This window comes from Pan paniscus, chromosome 4, assembly GCF_029289425.2.
Source record: "Pan paniscus chromosome 4, NHGRI_mPanPan1-v2.0_pri, whole genome shotgun sequence".
Lineage (NCBI taxonomy): Eukaryota > Metazoa > Chordata > Mammalia > Primates > Hominidae > Pan > Pan paniscus.
In genome coordinates, this window is record NC_073253.2 from 164,949,370 (window position 1) to 164,973,413 (window position 24,044).

The 24,044-nt window shown below is 42.9% G+C and overlaps 1 protein-coding gene across 1 annotated transcript in view; it reads left to right on the forward strand.

Moving 5' to 3' along the window:
* Positions 1-24,044, forward strand: part of DOCK2 (dedicator of cytokinesis 2) — a 446,463-nt gene that overhangs the window by 151,285 nt on the left and 271,134 nt on the right. Inside the window, exon 26 of the mRNA XM_003810916.4 lies at positions 15,437-15,585. Within this exon, the coding sequence (XP_003810964.1) occupies positions 15,437-15,585 (149 nt within the window). The remainder of the gene's footprint in view (positions 1-15,436; positions 15,586-24,044) is intronic.

The following is a 24,044-nucleotide window of genomic DNA, read 5'->3' on the forward strand; positions in this document are numbered from 1 at the left end:
CCCAGCTTCCCATACTCATTTCTCCTCAGTCAGTCCTCATTCTTGCCCAGTTGCTATGCTTTTCCTCCTCTACTTTTGCTTTTTTTTTTTTGCCTCCTCTTCTGTGTCTGTCTTCTCTTTCTTTGCCTCCTCTTTCTTCTTTTTCTCCGTCTTTTTTTCCTCTTTTACCTCTTCTTTTTTCTTTTTCTCTTCGTTCTTCCTCTCTTTTTTCTGCTCCTTTTCATTTTATCATGGTCTTCATGAGCACCACCAAATAAAATTAAGAAGCCACTCTCTGCTAAATGCATTGTAATTGCCCATGGGAAATTATTTTTTTTGTAGTGGGCAGCCACATCCACTGTATCTCTCATATGGTTAAACTGATGCTTACCCATTTGTACTAGATTATTTTCAGACATATTTAGCCAATCATTCCTTTGACATCTCGTTTTGAGTGTCTTATAGATACTCAAACTCATTATTTCCAAAACTTTACTCATTCTTTTCAAGAAAACCTTCTGCTCTTCCATGATTTTTCTGCCTTTGAACCTTTCTCATATATGCCTTGGATCTGGTCACATCTCTCTCTTTATCACCTGCATGCTGTCCTGTACACCCATGTGTCATATGGAATGCTTGGCATTTGGCAGACGCTTGACACATACTTTTTCACATGAATAGAGAAATGGAAGTGCCATGGAGGGACAAGCACATGCTCATGAAACCTCCTCCCTTTATTTTTTTCATGTTTCACAAGAGCACTAAACACAGTCAAGTGACTTGAAACCATTAGCTTCTCTCCAGTTCTTTTCAGAGCTAAGATTTCACAATTTGAGTCAAAAGCAACAAATGACTACTAAACTCAGTGTAGAACATTAACATTAAAACACAATATGAAAAATTTCTTTAAGAATTTCGTGCCAGAAAAAGCTATGGTTCCTGCAAGGAATTTGTCCTCTTCTATCCTAATGATCAACAAACTCTAGAACTTGGAGGGCTGCCCTTATGGCCCCAGTAAGGGCAGTTGGAGCTCATGTTGTCTTTTCCATTGGGATGTCATCTTTCTTCTTTCATTCTTTTTGGACTAAGGTAATGTATAAAGAAATACTTATAACTAATAATAAACACATGAACAAATAATGTGCAAAATTACTTGCAATTTCATAGGAGTACAATTGTAGATTCATGTTGGGGGCACTGAACATAATTTGAAATATGGTATGTTTCTTTTTTTAACTTTTATTTGAAGTTCAGGGGTCCATGTGCGGGTTTGTTATATGGGTAAACTTGTGTCATGGGGATTTGTTATGCAGATTATTTTGTCACCCAGGTATTAAGCCTAATACCCATTAGCTATTTTTCCTGATCCTCTCCCTCCTTCTACTCTCCACCCTCCGATAGACCCCAGTGAGGGTTGTTCCCCTCTGAGTGTCCATGTGTTCTCATCATTTAGCTCCCACTTATAAGTGAGAACATGTAGTATCTGGTTTTCTGTTCCTGCATTAGTTTGCTAAGGATAATGGCCTCCAGCTCCATCCATGTCCCTGTCTCCACTCATACCTTTGGACATGATCTTGTTCTTTTTTATGGCCACATAGTATTCCATGGTGTATATGTACCACATTTTGTTTATCCAGTCTTTTATTAATAGGCATTTAGGTTAATTCCATGTCTTTGCAATTGTGAATAGTGCTGCAATGAATGTACGTGTGCATGTGTCTTTATAATAGAATGAATTATATTTATTTGGGTCAATACCCAGTAATGGGATTGCTGGATCAAATGGTAGTTCTGTGAAATGTAGTATGTTTCATTGTACGTATGTTTTCTTACTGCTCCCATCAATTGACTGCTTCTTTCCTTTAGTACACATGGACTGTTCAAAGGTAAGGAGCATATGTTGTCATCTGTTTGCACAGAGAGCTCATTACATGTCTTTAACTGATATTTATTATCTTTATTTCCTCCCATCTCATACTTTCCCCAGTTCCTCTTTTATTGCTGTAGAGTCCAAGCAAAATCTCTTTGATCCTCTTATTTAAATATTGGGCCTAAGTTTATGATACATTTCTTAAATCACTCTTTGCTTTGGGCCTTTTAGGGAAGGGCTCCCCTTGGCTCTTTTTCACAAGTGAAGAAATAAAGCAGGCAAGAGCCCCTGCCTCAAGTCTGTCTCATCTCTCTATCTTCTTAGCTGAGTGCTTTTAGAAAAGAAAACCAGGCCAGAGGATAAATTCTTCTCATTTCCATTTTTATTTATAGGGAGAAAAATGGCTGTGGTTTTTTCCTTTCCTCTTTGAAGTTTGCTTCCAGTTCTTCAGTTTATTTGAAATATAGTATACTTCTTGGTTTTCCTTTTGTAATAAACAACACTAGGTTTTAAATCTGTGGAGCTGTAAATGAGAGGAGCCTCAGCCTCCTCTTCTTCGGAGCTGATATGGGGAAGGTAAGGGAAGAGGAGAATCAGATGATGATTGCAAACAATTACACAACCATTCCATTTTGCTAATGCTTGAATCCAGGATAATTTTCTCATTTAATTCTCTGAAATGAAGGGCCCCTCTGTTAGCCTTAAAATGTAAACAAGAGGCTTTTAATGCATGATTTTCCCAGAAATGGAATGCTAGCTGCTCATATTGATTCAAAACATTGCTGTTGGCTTTTGTTCTTTTTGGTATTTGTAAGCGTTGTGATGGGGGCAATATAGGATTGTTCATGTGTGGCTTGAGGATTGTCAGTAAGTGGCATTATTATTCTAAGTTGCAAACAGAAATTAAAAAGGACATTCAGAGAACGCTTGCCTGAGCCCTCCATTAGTCTGTCCACATACAAAAGGGAAAATGGAAATCTGAGGCATATATCCCAATTATTTCAATTTATACCCACCTCTTGGAACTCAATTCTCTGAGTTTGGTATTCAGACAAAAGTGTAGTTTGTTTGAATGATGCAGATAATAGCTTTAAGTCCACTTTATTCCAGCCTGTCTGGACCAGGCATTTGTGAAATTTATAAGTTAGCAACAGTGGAAGGAAACTGAAGCTTTAACACGCTCTCCTTTGGACTGAAAAACTTCTGCATAGCATTGGATCCCAATGCCTCATTGCACTTAATAACTGCGACTGAATTTGTATCATGTTTTACTTTGATCTTCTTATGAAAGAGTCATTCTCATCTCCATTTTTGGAGGGAGAGAAGTGAAATGGCTCATCCAAGGTTACACACAGCCTGGTGGTAGTAAGGCTGGGATTCAAACCCAGGTCTCCCAACCTTTAACCCAAAGCTCTACTTACTATGCCATGCCTTCCTCTATGATTAGGTAAAACGGCTCAGGGGAGGTGGTGAAGGTAAATAAACACACATGCAGTTCTCCTTCTACACCTCCCATCCCACCCCCAGCTGCTACCACCTAGTTTCCTCAAGGATGGCACTGAATAATGAGTATTGACCAATCCAACACTAAACAGGGTTCCGATTCTGTGAGTTGCCCTAAATACGGGCCCCTTATTTGCCTTCAGCAAACACTCACTCATTCATCTAACACTTACTAAGATCCTACTGGATAACAGGCATTGTGCTAGGAACTGTAGGAGACATGACTTGCTTGAGATTGGATATCTCACCCCAGGCTCTCACTGTCTGATGAGGAAAAGGTAGCGAATGGCTTGAAGTCATGATTGCTGTTTGCTAGCCAACTGCAATGCGATGGGGAAGCCCAACCGACTATAGTTGAATAAAAAAATGAAAGAAGTGAATGGTTGGACTAAAGACTCAACCACTGAGTTGACTAATGCTCATTCTTGTTTAATTCTGAGGTTCTAGGACTGAGATTTGTTTTCAGTCCCCTGGGACTGTAACTTATAAAACCACAACAAACATCAATCAATCATTAAACAGACCAAGCTATCCAGGTCTTGGATTTTCTATTTAAGGCCAACTTAAGGGAGTTAACAAACTCAGAGGGTGGCTGCCTCAAGCTAGCAGAATCTAGAAATTGGTAATAATTGCCCTGCACTCATGAGCCGGAGTGAGTGGGGCTGGAATAACACTGGCGTTGGAGTCAGACAGGTCCGTGCTGGGGCCTTGCCTCTGTTGGAGACACACTAGCTGGGTGAGCTGCATGGAGCTCCTATTTTATCATCTGTAAAATGGGGACAATGCAATCCATTGAATGGGTTTTGGTAAGGATTAAATAAATTCTCAGTATGATGCCTAGGATCTAGCAGGAGTTCAATGTACATTGCATATCTCTCACAATTAATATTCCACTCTCTCACTCCCCTTCACGCCAATAATTTCTGTCCCTTTAAAAAAATATGTTATAGTGACCCTGGCTGCTGAGAAGACTCTATTTGAGTATGTGACCATGGACTAGCTAATAAAGAGATAAAAGTGTAGGAGTTCCTGGTTAAGTAGAGATTGAGAGTCATGAAACCATGGAATTCTATGAGTCTCTAGAGGGGACTGGCATGAGGGAATAAGGGATTCTGTATGGTGTGTTGTAAATGAGAGACAGTGGGTCGGGGATGATAGCCCTGGAAGGGTGTGGGAGGTGCTGACCAATCTGATAGGTGTCCTGAGCACTTATAAATCAATGTGAATTCAGATGTCATTGAATTGGAAATGGTGTCAAAGGATGTGAGACATAGATCTTCATAGTCACAACGTTACTGGACTCATTTTTCCTCTTGCATGAATTTGAAGTAGAGCACTTTCCTAAAAATCTTGCTTTATTTATGTAATGTGTGTGTGTGTGTGTGTATATATATATATTTTATATATGTATACATGTATATGTGTATATATATTTTATATATGTATACATGTATATGTGTATATATATTTTATATATGTGTGTGTATGTGTGTGTGTGTGTGTGCATATATACATAAATATTTTTTAAAGATGAGCGTCTTGTTATATTGCCCAGGCTGGCCTTGAACTCCTGGGCTGAAGCAGTCCTTCCATCTCAGTGTCCCGAGTAGCTGGGACTGCAGGTGCATGCCCAGCACCCAGCTAGGAATCCTTCTTTAAAGACTGTCAAGATTATCCAGTACAGAGGCAGCTTCGTCAGCCAGAAGCTTTTTTATTTGCTGCTCCTTTCATCACCAGGATGAAGAGGTGGGTGCACAGTCTTCCAACAGGCCAAACTGCATTCATCTGGTGTGGCACTGCAAATGTAATCATTCTAAGCATTAGGAAACAAATCAAATTTTGGGTCCCAATTCAATTGGCCATATCTGCATTTTTATTTTTCTAAAAGCACTTTCTAAGGAGCTGGATTGGCTTTTTATTTTTCCCAAAGCATTTCTAAGGAGCTGGATTTAATGAGCAAGCTAGCAATGAAGAGGCCAGCCAGCAGCTGCAGGCAAGTGCAGTGGGGTAACTAAGGGTGCAAGTACCTTTCAGAACACACTATTTATGTCCTAATAGCTTTCAGAAGGCGTGATGATAGGCTATCTCAGTGGCCATTTCCCGCCATCGGAGAGATGTTGATGGGAGTCTTTCATTACTTGCTAGTTGAGGCCAGGAAATGGTCTCTATGATTACACCCTAATTTGATAAACCCTAAAATGAATCTATTGCTGTCTTACTCAAATGCTCCAAAATGCGTATGCTTACACAGGTATGTAGCACATCTAATCCATCAACAGGTCATGTCGACTCTGCCTTCAAAAAATAACCCATGTTCATCGACTTCCCTCTGTACTTGCACCCTTGTCTCTACTGCTGCAAATGAATCAAGCTTTTGTCTTCTCTCCCCTGCACTGTTATAGTAAGGAAGCAGGATAGTTTAATAGGTATGAATATGGGCTCTGGAATCATATTTCCTGAGTTTAATGCAGCTCTGCTTACTAGCTGTGTGATTTTAGGCAAGTTACTGAACCTCTCTAGGCTTCAGTTCCCTCATCTGTAAAATAGGTATAATGATATACTTCATAGAGAGAATGCCTGGTAGACAGTCAGGGTGCAATAAGTACAAGACCCCTTCTTTACCTCTACAGAAAGCCTCCTCAGTGTTTTCCCACCTTCCTCTCTAGGTCCGCCATTAAAAACACAAAAATGAAAAGTGTTTATCACTACCCAGGAATCAAACTTTTTACCATGGGCCCCAGGGCCTGATGAGACCTGGCCCTGGCAACTTCTCCAAATTTATCATCTCACATTAAACCCCTGTTTCCTGCAATCCAGCCACATTTGTGTCCACATCATTCCTCCAAGTTCTGCAGATTTCCACCCCAGAGCCTTTCCATGCCCTTTCCTCTCCAAGTGTGCCTCCCTGAGATCAGTGCATGCAGCTGCCTTCTCCCCCTTCAGGTCTCAGCTTAAGTGTGCCCGGCTCAGCGAGGCCTTCCTTGACTGCACTGTATGAAGTGGTCTTCATGGGCCCCTAGATTCTCTTCATCCTGTCACCTGGTTAATTTCCTTGCTGGTAGTTATCATCGCCCATTGTTGTAACATCAGCTCTCATGGCCCCCAACTCCAGCACCTGCCTCCCAGGGCTGCCCTCGGGCTGCAGGACCCTACTTTTCCCGGGAACTGGAACCACCGAAAGCGCTGTCCACCCCCGGGTCTGAACATTCCAGGTTCATCACCCCTGGAGTCTACACTGTCTCCAGAACTCCTCATAGGATTGAGTTCAAAAGTTACCTTTTGTGAGGCTTGCTTGATTTTTGTACTCGGCTTGGCCTCCTTCCCTCCACTTCCCCACTCCTCTTGCGTATTTTTCTGGAACATCTCCTAATAAGTCCTCTTCATCCAAACTTCATGTTAGAGTTTGCTTCTGGAGTATCTAACCTAAGACAACTATTATCTTGTTTATTTAATTATTTATAGCACTTTAGCACTTTACTAGAATATCATATCCATGAGAACAGTGAGTATTGACTATGTGTGTATGCATATATATGTATATATATTTAAACATACATGTTTAAGGATATAAATATATCGCATGTTGACTCTCAGAGCTTTCAAATTATATTTATAATCAGTGTGACTTTTTTGGATACAAACATATTCACATCCTGTTAAAAGTTATTTACTTTGGCTGGGCACAGTGGCTCATGTCTGTAATCCCAGCACTCTGGGAGGCCGAGGCAGGCGGATCACGAGGTCAGGAGATCGAGACCATCCTGGCTAACACGGTGAAACCCCGTCTCTACTAAAAATACAGAAAATTAGCTGGGTGTGGTGGCAGGTGCCTGTAGTCCCAGCTACTTGGGAGGATGAGGCAGCAGAATGGCATGAACCTGGGAGGCGAAGCTTGCAGTGAGCAGAGATCGCTCCACTGCACTCCAGCCTGGGTGACAGAGCGAGACTCTGTCTCAAACAAACACACAAAAAAGTTCTTTACTTTGGGAGGCCAAGGTGTGTGGATTGCTTAAGCCCAGGAGTTTGAGACCAGCCTGCAACATACCAAGACCCCATCCCTACACACACATATACAGTAACAGTTCCATCAGTTACATGTCAGTCCACCCTCCCTGCTGTCTCTGTGTCTCTAAATGGCATGAGCCAACTTACAGGGTATTTGCTTATTAGGTTTAGTGCAAAATCACTTTTTACGTTCAATATAAAGGATATATGGTAAAAGCAAGAGCTTGGTTTGGACTTTCGATGGATATCTAGTATAAAGTTCTGGAAGTACATTTTTCCTTAAGGATTTACCGCCTAACTATATTTTCTCCCTTCTAAGATACCTGGAGAGAATTTTAACCAGGTGCTGAGTTCTAACATTTCTAAATAGGCCGGGTTTGTTTAGCTGGGCGATATATTTTGGTCCCCGAGGGGTTCATAAAGTGGAGACGTAGATGGCGCCGGAGGCTCGCCAGAGGGCTGCAGGTGATGATTCTGGGTGTTGTAATGAGGCATGTTTCGGGGGGTGAGGCAAGTGACTCATGGGGAGCTGCTGAAGAATGCGTTGGGGGAAAATGCTAGTGAAGTTGTAAAAGGCTTGTAACCTGATCTGGAATATGAAATTTGTGGGTAGTTATTGATTTCCCAGTGGGTGGAATTAGTTTTCTTCGTGATATGCTGGCTGGAGGAGGGAGGTTGTGAGAACAAATTGCTAACTGTCAGACTGGAATCATGTCTATGGAGATCTCCCTTTCTGTCCAGTTGATCCAACCAAGTGGCTTTCAACATCTGCAAATGCTCGCAAACCGAACAGAAGAAAAGCAGCCTGGCAGAGCAGAGCTGGATTTACACTGGTCAGCCCTGCCTGGGAGAATTTTGGATTTCAATTACACGGGGAGGGCAGGGTGAGCTGTGACATCTATAGCATCCCCCGCCCCTTCCCCATTGCCAGTCCTCCGAGAGAGTTGAGCTGAGGAGAATTCGACTTTCAGTCAATAGGAACTTGGCCAAAGCCGAATGAATTTCACCTTAAAGTCTGTGAAAAATGGAACAGGATTGAAGAGTCGATTAACCTGTGCTGGTGACAAAAGTCAGGGGCTGGTTATGAGTGGAATGAGATTCCAAGTGCAGGCTGCCACAGTCAGGCTTAGAAACGTGGGCACTCATGCTGAGGATGTGACTGAGCCCTGACACAGATGCATTGCTTGTGTTTAACCCTCTTCCCCAACACTAAGAGAGGGGCTAGAGAAGTACAGTGCACTACACTCCAGAATGTCCTAAAATCTGTATTCTGATGGTGGGACCAGGATGTACCTGGGTTCACAGATTGGCAAGCATTTCCCTAGCAGGGATATAGTGTCCATCTTGTCTTATGTTTTATGAGTGATTCTTTGGGTTCTCCTTCTCTCAACATGAGTTTCATGGAGGAGAGGGGTAATGGCATATCCCATGGAAATTGCATTATATCCAAAGGCCACTGCTGACCTTCTATTATTTCTGGGTGAGTGCATGTGGATTGGTGTAGGGCTGGTCCTGAACTGGTACCTCTCAAAAAACCTGGAGGGATGATGGTGTACCCCAACTACAGCTTGGGCCTTACTTTCATTTATGGGATGACAGCAAGAATCTCACTGGTTTTCCTGTTACATAGACAATGACCATATCGTGTGATAAATAGTAAGATGGAAATATATCAAAATATATTCTGGGTGCTATAGGAATGAAGAAGAGTCACCCAAGGCAAAGGTGAGGTGTCAGGAAAATCATCCTAGAGGATTTGACATCTAAGTTAACAGCTAGAAGGGAAGGAGTCAGGAGAAGATGGCTGGGACAAGAGTATTCTAGGCAAAGAAAATAACATGCAAAAATTCAGGAGAAGGAGAGAGTTTGTGGTTGGAACAGAGAGAGGGGGGTGGAGGAGTGGCAAGTGGTGAGCTCCCACGATGAGTTAAGGGAAGAGCTTGCTCACAGATGGCCTCCAGCCATGCCAGAGAGTTGAAAAAACTCATTCTGAGGGCAATAGGAAGTTACTGAAGAATTTCCTGACCACAAGGGACTCCTGTGCAGGGAGCAGGGAGGGTGGTTAGGAGACTTGACACAGAACATGAAGGAAGTTGGCTTGAGGGTAGAATGGACATAACTTCATGATGGATTAGATGCTGATGTAAAGAGAAGAACTGAAAGATGATTTCTTTGCTTGGTTGACTGTGTGACTGGGGGTGTCCTCACTCTTGAGAGACAGCAAAGGAGAAAGAACAGACTTGTGGGGAAGAGGGTCAATTCAGATACGGTTTTTAGAAGTGTTTTCTGCTGGAGCTGGATTGTGGCTGTGGTTGCAGATGTGATTTTGGCTGGATGCACCTCAAGGTGGTTTTCCAAAGTGACAAAGAATTTTCATTTAGTTCTTCCAATGGAGCTGATACTGGCGAGGAGCAGGTGAAAAAAGGGTCCTCTTATTTGAAGTGTCCCTGAGCCATCAAAAATTGCAAAAGCACACCACACTTCAAGAGGGCTTTGCATTCAGGTAGGTAGCACTGACCTCCACATGACAAAACTTTCCTAAGGGAGGACCCAGAACCCAGAAATACCGCATTTTCCTCTCTTCAGTCACTTGGACAAAGAAAACCCTTTCAATTAAAACCCAAAGAGTTGAGTAGTTCTGCAGATTCCCCCATGGCTGGTCTGAATTATAATTTAGACTTGTCACTCGGTGGTAAGTCTCCCAGCCTTTGTCAGACATTGGATACCTAAGGCAGGAACCCAGCCTGGGTGTGCAGGTCTCTGACATTCATTACCTCTGCCTATGAAGATTGATTTCAGGGTTTGAACTATTTATCTTCAAAACCATTTGTGTTTGTTGGCTTGACAATCAAGCAGCAATTTGGAAATGCTGCTTCCTGAAGCTTTACGACTAATATAATTTCACAGCTCCAATTACAAATGAGAAAAATTATTTCATCTACAAACAGGAGCCAGAGATTTCTGAGAAATCATGGTTAAAGAGAAGACAGAGTACCTTCTGAAAAACAGGCCATGTTATTAATGGTCTCTTCAGTGAAAATCTTGCTGACTCTCCACACCATGAGCCTCCATCTTATGGGGATGCTGGTTTTGAGAATCTGTAAAGCAGCTGCCTTTCAGGTTGATAAACCATTGCTTCTCCTAGTGCCTGGTCTGCAGCTCCCACAGCCTCAGTACTCTGTGAGCAAGGCAAACACCCACTGTCTTTCCACCTAGCAAATATATCCTTCCTCCTGCAACTTCCTCGGAACCTATGTTTTATAGAATCCTAGAATTTTGCATGTGGCCTTAATAATCATTCAGTTCATCCCTTCATCTGATACTTTACCTCTTCCTTGTGCCTATCTATAGACAGCAACCTACTACTTGTATACTTCTAGGAATGGAGAACTTACTGCCAGACTTTCCCGTGAAAAATCTACTAGCTTAGTTCAATTTTAAGTGGGATTTAAAGGCTGGTGACTTCCCAAGGAGATCTTTCATATCTAAAATCTCCTAAGTGGCTTTTTCCTTGGATTCATATCTTAGTAATGGGATTTATGTGCGGTATCTCAACTAGAGTGCTAACAGAATGACCTTTTAAGGAAAACCCTGACCTCAGTTATTCCACAGCTCTGTTTTATGACCACTCCTAATAGGTTGCCACTCCTAAGATGTAAAGGTACTAAGTGTTTTTCCTGTCTACTCAAGTCTGCTTCTTATCTCTGTTGGCTCCGTGCAGTGCTGGGTAGTTAACCCTTGGTCATTCCTTTCCACCCTAGAATAGTGACTGGCACATAGTAAGCCTTCCATAAATGTGTAGAATGACTGACTGAAAGAGTCAGTTAAATGTGTGAATGGGTTAGCTCTTGATCTGCCTTTACATAGTTCCTTCCTGTAGGTCCTACTGACCTCATTTTACAGGTGGAGAGAGTTTTAAATAATTTTTAATCTCGAGCCACAAAAAGCTATTTTAAGCCTTAAAACATTGTCATCTTGTACTTTAAGCTCAAGGCAATTGACCACGCTTGATTTGTTTCTTACTACCTTGCTTCAAGGGTTTATCAAATCTTTAGCTTCAGCAGAATCCAAATACGTTATGTCAGAAGCTGGGAATCTAGGGGACAACCCACGCACTCTTATACTCATTGTCATCACCTGGATTGTCATCACCATGGCATCTTCACTGCAGTGACACAGATTTCCTGAAGGCACATCTTTTGGTGACTCCCTTTTACCCAGAGGACTGTGGAAAAACAAGACTTTCTGTTGTATTTTAAATCTCCTTTTTTAGAATCTCTTATTTTACTTTTCAAAGAGGAAGACTTTACCACTTTATCTAACTTAATAAGATAATGCACAATTTTTATCTTCTGGTTGGGCTTAATTATCACATCAATGAAGGCATAATTGGGAAGCTAAGTATCATTAAGTTAGGGAAGTTATTCGTATCCCAATGACAAAGCATTTACCACTTCAGATGAACTCACCTGGTTTTTCTACAACGAGAATTTCAACACTTAATTTCCCTCTAGCAAACAAAACATTGCAAAATTACAAGTTCACATCCTTTTGAAGATAACTTTTAGCCAGGCAAAAGAAAAAAGAGAAGATAACTTTTAAAATAAACTTTTTAATGAATATTGTAAGACATTTTTTTACCCTGCTTAATAAATACATCTGGATGAAAATCTCAACTTTATGATGGCAAGATATGGACTAAATATTTAACTTAAGTAATAGGGTAATTGATAAAGTTATAGATATATTTTCTCCAACTTTCTTCCTTATCTTTCTAAACAAAGGGTAGTGGCTAATCAATGTATTGTACTCTCAAAAGTCCTTAGGCCAACGAGTTGGTTTTTTTTTCTTTTGAGACAGGGTCTCACTCTGTCGCCCAGGCTGGTGTGTAGCGGTGTGATCATGGCTAACTGCAGCCTTTACTTCCTGGGCTCTGATCTTCTCACTTCAGCCTCCTGAGTAGCTGGGACTACAGGCATCCATCACTATGCCCAGCTAATTTTTAAATTTTTGGTAGAGACGGGGTCTTCCTATGTTGCCCAGGCTGGTCTTGAACTCCTGGGCTCAAGTTATCCTACTGCCTCCACCTCCCAAAGTGCTGCAGTTATAGGAGTGAGCTACCATGCTCAGCCCCAACAATACCTTCAGTCCAAATTTCTCATAAAGTGTCATTAAAGCTGTGGCCTATGATTTTATCTACAATTTTAAGCAAAGCAGAATCTAAATTTTTGTCATCTATAATTTTCTGTTTCCATAGAACTGACACTTCCATTGCAATTAAGAACACTTCTTTTAAGTGTTATCTTTCATTATTCTCCTTCTAAGAGAATATAACCCTAGATTTATGTTCTCTAAACCACCAGTGTTCCCTAAATCCTCACTCTTCTTATTGCAATATTAGCCACTTGTCACGGACTGTCTCAAATGCCACCTCCTCCATTCATTCAGCCAAGATTTACTGACTCACTGCTATGAACCAGGTACTGTATCAGGCACTTGAATATTAGTTCAGCTCTCATGGAGCTTAATCTTTAGTGGGATGAATGGACATTAATTACGTTTATTGGAATTTAATTAAAAACTGAGATTTGGCTCTGAGAGAAGGGATATACTCTTATTAGATCCTATAAAGTCTTCTATGAACCTTCTGACCAGAGCTCATGAGAGGGCTTCTGAAGCATTCAATTTGTTTTGTGACTCTATAAGTTGGGACTCTTTGGTTTCAAGCAACAGAATCCTACTCTGGTAAATTTAAGTAAAAACAAATGTATTTAGAAGAAAGGGAATAATCCATAGAATCAGAGGAAATGCTGAGGAACTAGTTATCGGAGAGGAGAGACTCAGAATCTTGGAGGGAGAGGGGACTCAGCATGTGCCCCTGGGCAGCCTCCTTGGGGCACTTCTGTGATGAAAGCGGAGCCCGAGAGACTACATATTTCTTTTTTCTTTTTCTTTTTCTTTTTTCTTTTCTTTTCTTTCTTTCTTTCTTTCTTTTTTTTTGAGATGGAGTCTAGCTCTGTTGCCCAGGCTGGAGTGCAGTTGTGTGACCTTGGCTCACTGCAATTTCTGCCTCCCTGGTTTAAGCTTCTGCCTGGCTTAAGCTATTCTCCTGCCTCAGCCTCCTGAGTCGCTGGGATTACAGGTGCCTGCCACCACGCCCAGATAGTTTTGGGGTTTTTTTTTTTTTTTTTTTTTTTTAGTAGACTTGGGGTTTCACCATATTGGCCAGGCTGGTCTCACACTCCTGACCTCAAGTGATCCGCCTGCCTTAGCCTCCCAAAGTGCTGAGATTACAGGCGTAAGCCACCGTGCCCAGCCAAGACTGCACATTTCATGTAGTGCTTAAGAGCACAGTCTCTGCAGTCGGGCTGGATTTACCACTTACTAGCTGTGTACACATGACAAGTCCCTTTGTTTCCTCATCAGCAAAATGGGGAAATAATAGTGTCTACCTCCCTTAGTCACTAGGAGAATTTACTGAGATGATTCATGCAAGACACTTGCAACAGTGCCTAGCACATTGTAAGCACTCAAAATACTGTGTATTAGTACCGTTGGCAGTTATCATTATGAACGTTCCCTCAAGATTCAGATTTCAGGAGGCCATCCTAATTGGGGCCAGGTGTCCAGCCCTTCTCCAGGGGAAGGCAGGGAGCCTATGACAGCTTCTCAGGATTATAGCCCATGACAGTATGACTCCCCCACGTACAGTCAGGGTGCTGTGCCAGAAGGAGTGGGTGTAGCTCTTGGGCTGACAGAATAAGAGATGTCCTCTACCTCTTCTGACCTTTGTCTTATTCTAATTTCTGCCATTGTTCATTGGTTTTGCTTTTTTTTTTTTTTTTTTTTTCCTGTAATCACCTCTGTCAGTTTTTAAGTACCTAATGGGCAGAACCACATCTTATCTCTGTACCTCGATAAGGAGAGTATCTTCACATTAAAGATGTCCAACATCTATTTGTTAGATTTAAAATGATATCCTGGTGTGTATGATTCATATTGCAGCTCAAGCAGCATCTGAGTGGGGGCAGCTTGACACATTTTTGGATTTTTTTTTTTCCTCAAGGTTTTCTGTTTTCAAGGGAAATATGGAGACAAAGCTGCGAAGGGCTTCAGAACCTTCCAGAAATTTCCCTGAAACAGCAATGTCAAGAGACATACCCTTCTCTGCAAAAGTTTTAATTTCTTTCTTTCTTTTTTTGAGATGCAGTCTCACTCTGTTACCCAGGCTGGAGTGCAGTGGCACCATCTCAGCTCACTGCAACCTCCATTTCCTGGGTTCAAGTGATTCTCCTGCCTCAGCCTCCCAAAGAGCTGGGATTACAGGCGCATGCCACCATGCCCAACTAATTTTAGTATTTCTAGTAGAGACGGGTTTTCGCCACGTTGGCCATGCTGGTAAATGAAAGCAATGTGCAGAAGGATGTAAGTGGAAGGTTGTTCATTTTGTACTGTCTGTACCAGAGAAGAATGTTCAGTAGTACAGGTATGGCTGAATAGAAAAATACATCCATGATAAGGAGTACTATAAAACAGTTAAAAATAACTAAGTTGGTCCCTAAATGTGATAATACAGAAAGTGCTCCAAGAAATATTAGTGAGTGAAAAAAAATCAAGGTTCAGAGTAATATATACATCATGGTCCCCTTGTATAAAATGGAAACAAAGCCAAAATAACTATATGTTTTATACTGATAAACACATAAGTAAAATTGTATAAAAGGGTCTTGGAAGTTTATAGTGACAGTAATAGACTTAAATGAAATGCAAAGTTAAAATAACACTAGATATTTCATATGGCACATTTTTATATGTATGTGTATATATAAAATATATAGAACATACTAGAATATACAGAATAAAATAACTGGTTGCCTCTGGGTAGGAAGGGTTAGAAAAGGGACTAGAATTGTGAATGATGTTCTCAGGAAATCTTAACCTAATCTTTAATATTTTAATTTTTTACAAGGAGAATGTCTTCATGAACTATTTATTTAATGAAACATTGTATGCATATATGAAAGAAAAGAAACTAAAAAATGAGGAATTCTACACTACTCTGAACTGTCTTTATTCCAGAATGCCGGGACATTCTGCTTCCTGTCATCACCAAAGAGCTGAAGGAGCTGCTGGAGCAGAAGGATGACATGCAACACCAGGTCCTGGAGAAGAAGTACTGCGTTGAATTGCTCAACAGCATCTTGGAAGTCCTTAGCTACCAGGATGCGGTGAGTCCTCCTGATGATGTAGATATCCTGGACTCAGACTAGGGCTAAGTTGATTACATTGTGAAATATTGATACTGATGGATAGCAGCTGGAGTCTAAAGATAAAAGTCAACGGCTTGCTCAGCAGGCCTACTTTTCCTGTGACTAACCCCCATTGCTGTGAAGGATGGCTAGGGGACTGGAGTTAATCATGTTAGCATTTTGTCTCTGTGTGTCTTGTTGGCCAGGCTTTCTCAGAATGTGGGTATAGACATTATTGCAGCCTTTTAAGATGGCTTGTCCACGTACTCACGCCCTAGTTTGCAGGGGTGGGAGGAGGAGTTTCCTATGCCTAGACAGCAAGAAAACTCTCGTGTCTGCTTTCTTAGCTGATTTACTTGGGTTTTGTTTCTTCAGTTACCTTCTGAAATGACAAAAATGATTAAGCCTCTTCCTGGATGAGCAGATTGCTGGGGCTCAGATTCCAGAGATAGGGTATGGAGTAGGATGGTGGTAGGGAGATGCCTGTGGCCGTGAAGTCACTGTGTATTTTGTAGACGTCATTCAGAGATTAGCTGGGGATGGAAACCAAAGGAAAGTCTCAGTGGGAGTAAGTGGAGGGCTTCCAAAGGGCTGAATCCTCAGAAGATAAGCCAGATGGGGTGGTGAAGACTGAGAGGTAGTGATTAGACCCAGGCCTGGAATTCTTAAGCATTGGAAGATGGAAGGAGGGTGCTGGATCTGACCCAGGTTCCTCTGGCAGCTCCTCTTTGTCCTTGAGTAATGTCCAGGAGGTATTCAGTCCTTAGATGGGACTGGCTTCAGAGGACTACATAGACCCAAACAACCAATACATTTTTTTCTAAGCATTTGTGTGAGCATTGCCCCTTTCTCTCTCCTCCCTAGAACATCCTCAGAGAAGAGCTTTCTGAATGAACTGTGTCTATTATTGACTGTAATTCGAAAACTCTGCAGAGCAATATTCCTTTACTGGTCAGATCCATAGTCAACCATTATGATCAATTTCCTTGCATACTGTCTTCTCCTGTCTCTTCCTTTCTACACTTACCATCCCAATTAAGCCGCTTCTTGTCTTATTACTACATATGCATAGCTTGCTTCATTCATTCATGCAGAAATATTAATACATATGACATACCCAGTGTGCGCTAGGCACTGGGAACAAGAAAACCTATCCCCAATATATAATGACTAAAATCTAGATGCATATTTGGGGTACAAGAGCTACAAAGTGTGTGTGTGTGCGCGTGTGTGCGCATGCGCGCGTAAGCATTTTTGTCAAGGAAGCCTACACAAAGGAGGTGAAGCTTCAGCTAGTGTTCAGTGGTGAATAATTAATGATCATATCTCTACTTTATTTGTTGGTTTCTAGGCACTGTGCTAAATGCAATCTGCGCATTCTCTCTGCTCACCCTGATCCTAGATACTAAGGCTTATTATTCCCATTTTAGAGATGAAAAACCTGAAATTCATAGACTTCATTAGCATTCAAGGCCAAATAAATAGAGCAAATAAATGTCAGGGTCAAAATTCAAACACAGGTCAGTCTGATTCAGACTCTGTGTAATCACAGGCATAGGGGATACAAAGGCATGGTCTTTTTCTTTCTACTCCTACCTCATTTAATGGAAAGACAGTATAATAACCAAAAGCTTAGATATTCAAGATTCATTCAGATAATGATGTTAGGGTGATGATGTTTCTATAAGGACATTCAGTAGCCAGCTGTTGAGCTGGTTCCAGTCTTAGCTATTTGATCTTTTTAAAAATTGTTTTTTTAAAGGGAGATTTCAGTCTTACTCATAGTGTAGAAACATGAGGGTTTGTCTATTATTTCTGTGGTAACATCCTATATAATGTTGCCTCAGCCAGGGAGGTTGATCATGCCTGTGATCCCAGCATTTTGGGTAGCCCAGCGGGGAGGATTACTTGAGGCCAGGAGTTTGAGACCAGCCTGGGCAACATTGCAAGACCTCTGTCTCTACAAAAAAAAAAAAAAAAAAAAAAGGAAAGAAAAGAAAAGAAATTTGCCGGGTGTGGCGGCATGTACCTATAGTCCTAGGTGCTCGAGAGGCTGAGGTGAGGGGATTCCTTGAGCCCAGGAGTTCAAGGTTTCCATGAGCTATGATCTTGCCACTGCACTTCAGCCCAGGTGACAGAACAGACCCTGACTCTCTGTCTTAAAAAAAAATTTGCCTCTTTCTGTTGAAAAGCCAATCCACAGTGTTTTTTACATTTTAGTAATGCTCAGATCCCTTTAAATGGGGAAAAAAATGTGGGTCCTTGGGAATATGCCAGTGGCCCCCAGTTTGGGGGACCCAGTTATAATGTGCTAATTGTCAAGTTCCTGGTTTGGTGGAAAGATGGCCCCAGTTCACAGTTATTTGTGAAGCAGGATGCTGAGGCTCTGCCCATCCCAGGGGAGTGGCCCCCTAGAGCTCTACCCTGACAGGCTGTCACCCTTTTGCACATTCCCTGACATCAGACACTGGTGAGAAGAGGCTGCTGTCTTACACACCCTCGATACTTAGGGCTTCAAAGCCAAGAAGTGAGTGGGAGGCTCTGAGCTCCCCGTGGGGGATTGTGGCATCTGGACTTGAGGTGTGTGGGAGGTGCGTGTCACTCTTTACTGCCTCTGAGTGCAGTGCTCTTATAATGAATTCTGACTGTGGGGACTAACCCACCCCTTTCTCCGGGTGAGCAACTGTCTTTGCTGGATGAGTTATTAAATACTGTTATCACCATTGAATTTGGTAGAAATTTTGATGCTTTTGGTGAGCTTCACATCTCACCTCTCCTGCTCATGAAGATGGAAATCTCTCTTCTTTTCTCAAAAGCTTCTTCAATGAATAGGAGGCATTCAGTATCCATGATTACTCTGAGCTAAACTGAAAATCAGAGGCCCAAAAGTACCTAAATTTCTCATGTTCTAATATATAGCGGCTCTCAACATTGCCTCATTGCCTGCATAGTCATATCACCTCGAGAGTTTTTTTTTTTTTTTGAGCCAGGTTTCTGCTTCTGCCTCCTGAGTAGATATGACTAGCGGTACCAGCCACCACACTTGGTTAATTAGTTAATTAATTAATTAATTTGTAGAGATGGGGTTTCACTATATTGCCCAGGCTGGTCTCAAACCCCTGGCCTCAAGTGATCCTCCTGCCTTGGCCTCCCAAAGTGCTGGGATTACAAGCCACCTGGGGAGCTTTTTAAAAGTCAAACTAGCAGGAGTCAGCCAAATGGGTAGGAAGATAGGGGTGGGTCCCCGGTGAAACCCCATCTCCAAGCCGAAGAGTTTAAAACCTGAAAGTCAAGCTGTATGTTAAATCCTCAGACTGGATTGAGAACTTGTCCGAGAACTTGTCCTACCATTTGGCACACTTTCCTCTGATTGATCCCCACCCTTCACTTATTTTACATAAACTTACCTTTTCCTAATTGGTTTTCTACACTGTCATGCCCACCTTTGAGTGGTGTCTTCACTTTAACCTTTTTTTGCGTACTAACAAACAAATCGGCAGTCCCCATTCTGAGTCTATAAAAGGCCCCAGACCCAGTCACACAAGGTGTGGGGAGGGACGGGGAGGGGACAACTTTCCAATCTTGGGGTAGGGGAACCAGTGCCCCACCTCCACCCCCCACCATTCCCCCGCCCCCCCACTGAAAGCCGTTTTCACTGCTCAAGAAAATTATTCTCTGCCCTCCTCACCCTTCAATGTCCCACGTATCCTCATTCTTCTTGGGTGCGGCACAAGAGATCCGGAACCGCTGAATATGGGTACAAGCTATAACATAGTTGGTGAGCTGGATGGGCTGAGTGAGACCTGGGCAGGGCATCACTGGCTGGGGGTCCCCGGCTTGCAAAGCGACTGAGAAGAAAAATCTTGCATCAAAAGCAGTAATACCTAGGCCCCTGTCCCAAGTATTCTGACTGAATTGGTCTGGGGTGGGTGGGGCACTGCAATGAAAAGGTGATGATTACCAGGTGATGCTAACTGTCAGCCAGCCTGAAGAGCCACAGGTGTTGAGCAGGTCTCAAACCTGAGCAGGCACCCCCAGTAACCTGGAGGAGCTGTTAAAACACGTTTCTGATCATTAGTCTGGACGGTGGGGTCCTGGCGTCCAGTAACTTATTTTTCTAGCAAGTTCCCAGGTGCTGTTGATGCTACCAATGTAGAGACCATGCTCAGAAACCATTGCTCTGATATGACCTGTCTTTTTTTTTCCTTTAGTATTCACTGGAAATAGAGGAATAGCTGGGCTCATTCTCAGTTCTTTACCTTCTTAATTTAAGAACCCTGTCCAGTCTATAAAATCTAGCATCTTCCGGCTGGGTGCAGTGGCTCACGCCTGTAATCCCAGCACTTTGGGAGGCCGAGGCGGGCGGATCACGAGGTCAGGAGATCAAGACCATCCTGGCTAATACGGTGAAACCCCGTCTCTACTAAAAAAATACAAAAAATTAGCTGGGCGTGGTGGTGGGCGCCTGTAGTCCCAGCTACTCTGGAGGCTGAGGCAGGAGAATGGCATGAATCTGGGAGGCGGAGCTTGCAGTGAGCCGAGATCATGGCACTGCAATCCAGCCTGGGAGACAGAGCAAGACTCTGTCTCAAAAAAAAAAAACAAAAATCTAGCATCTTCCAATATGCATTTAATAAACCACAAAATGGCAAATATTTCAAACACATTAATTTGTACTCATAAATTCATCTTCATGGGATAGAAGGGACATGGAATATGCAAAGATCCAACTTTGAAAATCCAGACTGTAGAATGTGCTGTTTGCTTTCTACAGGCACCAACTTCTCAAAATCGAACACTTAGATGAAAACTAATAAAAAAGGCCCCCAGAGCAAATGTTCTGGATTTTTCTCCTGGTTGTTTGGACCTTCTCTGCTGACAAGAGCATAGCCATTTTTACTGGCTTTTAGTTGGCATCATGGAACAACCCATTGATGTTCCATGGAACATCAAAGCATTGATGTTCCATGGAACATCCAAGAATAGAGACTATGTCCACCTACTGGAGGCATTGCCCAGGGTAGAACCACATGTGGAAATTTAGCAATTACAGTGCAGGATGCCAAGCTTCCATTTGGGGGGCGCTGTGTGTTTGGGGAATGGGACAGGATGCTTGTCTTCAATAGATTGTCATTGTTTGGGTAATTACAGCCCAGAGCAGCAAGCCAACCTTATTCTTTGAAACCCTGGGTGTCATGGTAGGACTCAGGGGGAGATGTCTGCCTTAGCCTGGCTGTTGATTTTTTTTTAATCATAGTGTTGAATTCCCTCACCCAGCTTGCTCCTGGTCTCTTAGCATATGAAAGGGACCAGCTCAGGTGAAGGATAAAAGGCCTGACTTCTTCCTCTATTAACTCCTTTTCTCCCCCTCACTGAGCAAGTTTAGTTGTCAACTCCAGTTACTTTGAAGGGCGGTTTCACACTGCTTCGTTCTGTGCTTTGCTGGCTGCCGAGTAACTGATAAAATTTAATATTGCTCCAGACCCAGAGGGAGTTGGTTTTTCCCGTCTTAAGACAGGGTTTTTGTTTTTATGTTTCATTCCTCAAGAAAAAGGAGAGTCGTTGTTTGCTACTCTGCTTAGCAGTCTTAAAGTGGGTAAAGATGACTCCTAATTCTCAAGAGGAAAAGGTGTTGGTTGTATCTGAATCGTGGACATAAGGAATTCTCAGAATCATCTTTTTTAAAAAAAGTATTTGAGTCTATTGGCTAAACCTGGGTGGGGGGCTACCAAGGTACTCTTAGTCATGAATGGTTTAAGGGTTCTGATTTTTTTTTTTCTTTGAGATAGGGTCTCACTCTGTTGCCCAGGCTGGAGTGCAGTGGCGCGATCTCAGCTGACTGCAACCTGCACCTCCTGGCTCAAGCAATTCTTGTGCCTCAGCCGGCTGAGTAGCTGAGATTACAGGTGCCAGCCACTGCTCCCAGCTAAGTTTTGTATTTTTAGTAGAGACGGCATTTTACCATGTTGGCCAGGCTGGTCCCGAACTCCTGACCTTAAGTGATCTGCCCACCTCCACCTCCCAAAGTGCTGGGATTACAGGCATGAGCCACTGCGCCCGGCCAGGTTTTGATATTTTTGTTCACAACTTAGACATCAGTTGGGAGGCTTTTGCTTTTGCTTAGTGCAGTGTCTCTTGCTTGGAATGCTCTTCCAATTTCTCATCTTTCTCTGCAGGTAGAATCCTAAACTCGTTTGGAGTTCAGCTCAGATAACACTTCCTTTCTGAGATTTTCTCAATTCCATTCCCACTTCCTTCTCCTCCGCTCTGCCCCCAGGCAGAATTAGGGACTTCCTTGTCTGTGTTTTCAGAACCATGTGTGCACCCTGATATCCCAGCGCCAGTCATTTTGTGTTACTCTCTCCTGTGTAACAGGAGGCTTTGAGTGTGGAAGCTCAGGGAAGCTCAGAGAGCAAGGCATACCCCCTGACTTCACAGAGTTTACGCTTTCAGCTTCAGTCTCTCCCATCCCACTTGAACCGTCTATGCTGTGGTTCCATTAAAATCCTTTCAGTTCCTCACTTGTGCAGCACCCTCTCACTTCTCACTGCGGCGGAGTGCCGTTCACACTGCCTGAATGCATCACCTCTGCTCTTAGCTTAGCTAAATCCTACCTTCCCCTCAGAAGTCAGGTTAAATGTGACTCTCCTGAGAAGGCTTCTCTAATCCTCTTCCCCATGTCTCTTGTGGTCCAAGGAGCAGCTTGTGCTTGCTCCATTGTGGCACTTGTGTTGTCACTCTCTGTGGACTTTTCTGTCTGCCTGCAGAAACCAGAGTGCTATGAGGAGAGAGATCTTGCTGCTCTACCCCCCGCCCACCCCAGCACAATGCCTGGCTCTTGAAGCTATCTGAAGGAAGGAATAAATGAATGAATATGTCTCACTCCAATTAATGGCAGGGCCTGATTTCTCCCTGGGGTCTTGTGTGCTGAGTGCTAGCAGGGTATTCTTTTTGCCTTCTTTAGATGTCAGGTGCAGAGGGTTGAATTAATCACACTCCTGAGTTCATAACACATCATCTTCATTGGTCTGTGCAAGATCCTCCCCTGTTCTGTGTGTGTCTATGCGTGTGCATTTTGTCATAAAACAAAATTGTATCAAATTGATTTTAGTGTTCTAATTGACTCTTACTAGTGATTCACGAGTCAGGCATTCATATCTAAAAGACAGAAGGAGCTCTCTTGGGTGCAGCAAAGCAGTTGGTTATTGTAAGGTAGCTTGAGTAGGAATAAGGAAATGGGATGATACAAAAATGTGGGTTGGTTAACATCAGGTTACTTTCCTTGTAAGAGTTAAAGCAGGGGGGACTTCCTTATCATGCCAGCTCAAATGACCATGCCCTTTCCAACTGGTTGCTGTGAACCTTCTGTTTTTAAGAAAGACTGGTCTCTTTGGGGGATTTTCCTGCTTCCTTAAAGTTCCCATTTTAGTATGTCGCACTTAGCGCAAGCGACTCCATCTTGGTTTGATCTGGGCCTAGTGCAGGAGCTCAGTCCAAAACAATGGACTCCTATGATTTTATTGAACAATTTCTTACCGTTTATCCCCATCTTCTACTCCCATTCCACATGCCCCCCACCCACCATGAATGATTTGTCTAATGCGTTGAATATGCACGTGTGGTTTTGGGTGCATGTATGTTTACACACACACACAGACTCACACACACACACACACACACACACACACACACTCATGCCTCTCCTTTGAAGAGGATCAGATATGGACAGCAAAGGGCATTAGCATCTTAGCTGTGTTAGAATCCCGATGGGAGGGGAGGGGACTGCGGCATGAGCAGGAATCCTCCAGACTAGAGGGCCTTCTTGGTGGAGTCCTGCCCCTGACCTGCGTGTGGGAAAGCAGTCCACCCTGCCTGTCTACGCTTGGGCGCCTTCTTCTGAAGTGCATCCCCTGTGGCCACTCTGAGCTCTGGGTTCTCTGATAAACCTAGGCAGTTTGCCTGCTGCAGGGTGGAAGGGAGGCTGCCACTGCCTCTTTGCATTACTATTTAATTCCCAGGAATCAATACCACCCTGCAAGAGCAGCAGGGTTTTCTTCTAACCTATCTGCTCCCTCGTATTTGAAATAAAAGGCAGGGAGACAAGGCTTGCTGAAATTCTTTTGTCTATGGTGCATGCCAGAGAGCAGCTAATTAAGCCCCAAACCTGAGGTTGAAATACATGAGATCACTGCACCTTCTGCTGTGACCAAGGCTGCTTTGTTTTCACCCCTTGCTTTTCCTCTGGCTTCCATGGAGTTAGAAATGCCCTCCTGAGGCCAATGGCACAACTTCCATGGATGACGGTATACCACACACTTCCCCAGCACCTTCTAACCAGCAGTGTGTGTTCTTATACGACACAGATGTTTGTTTCTGGTGCCAAAGTGGCAAGGTAGATCTTACTATCCCCATTTAACTGGCGAGGAGGTTGAGACTCA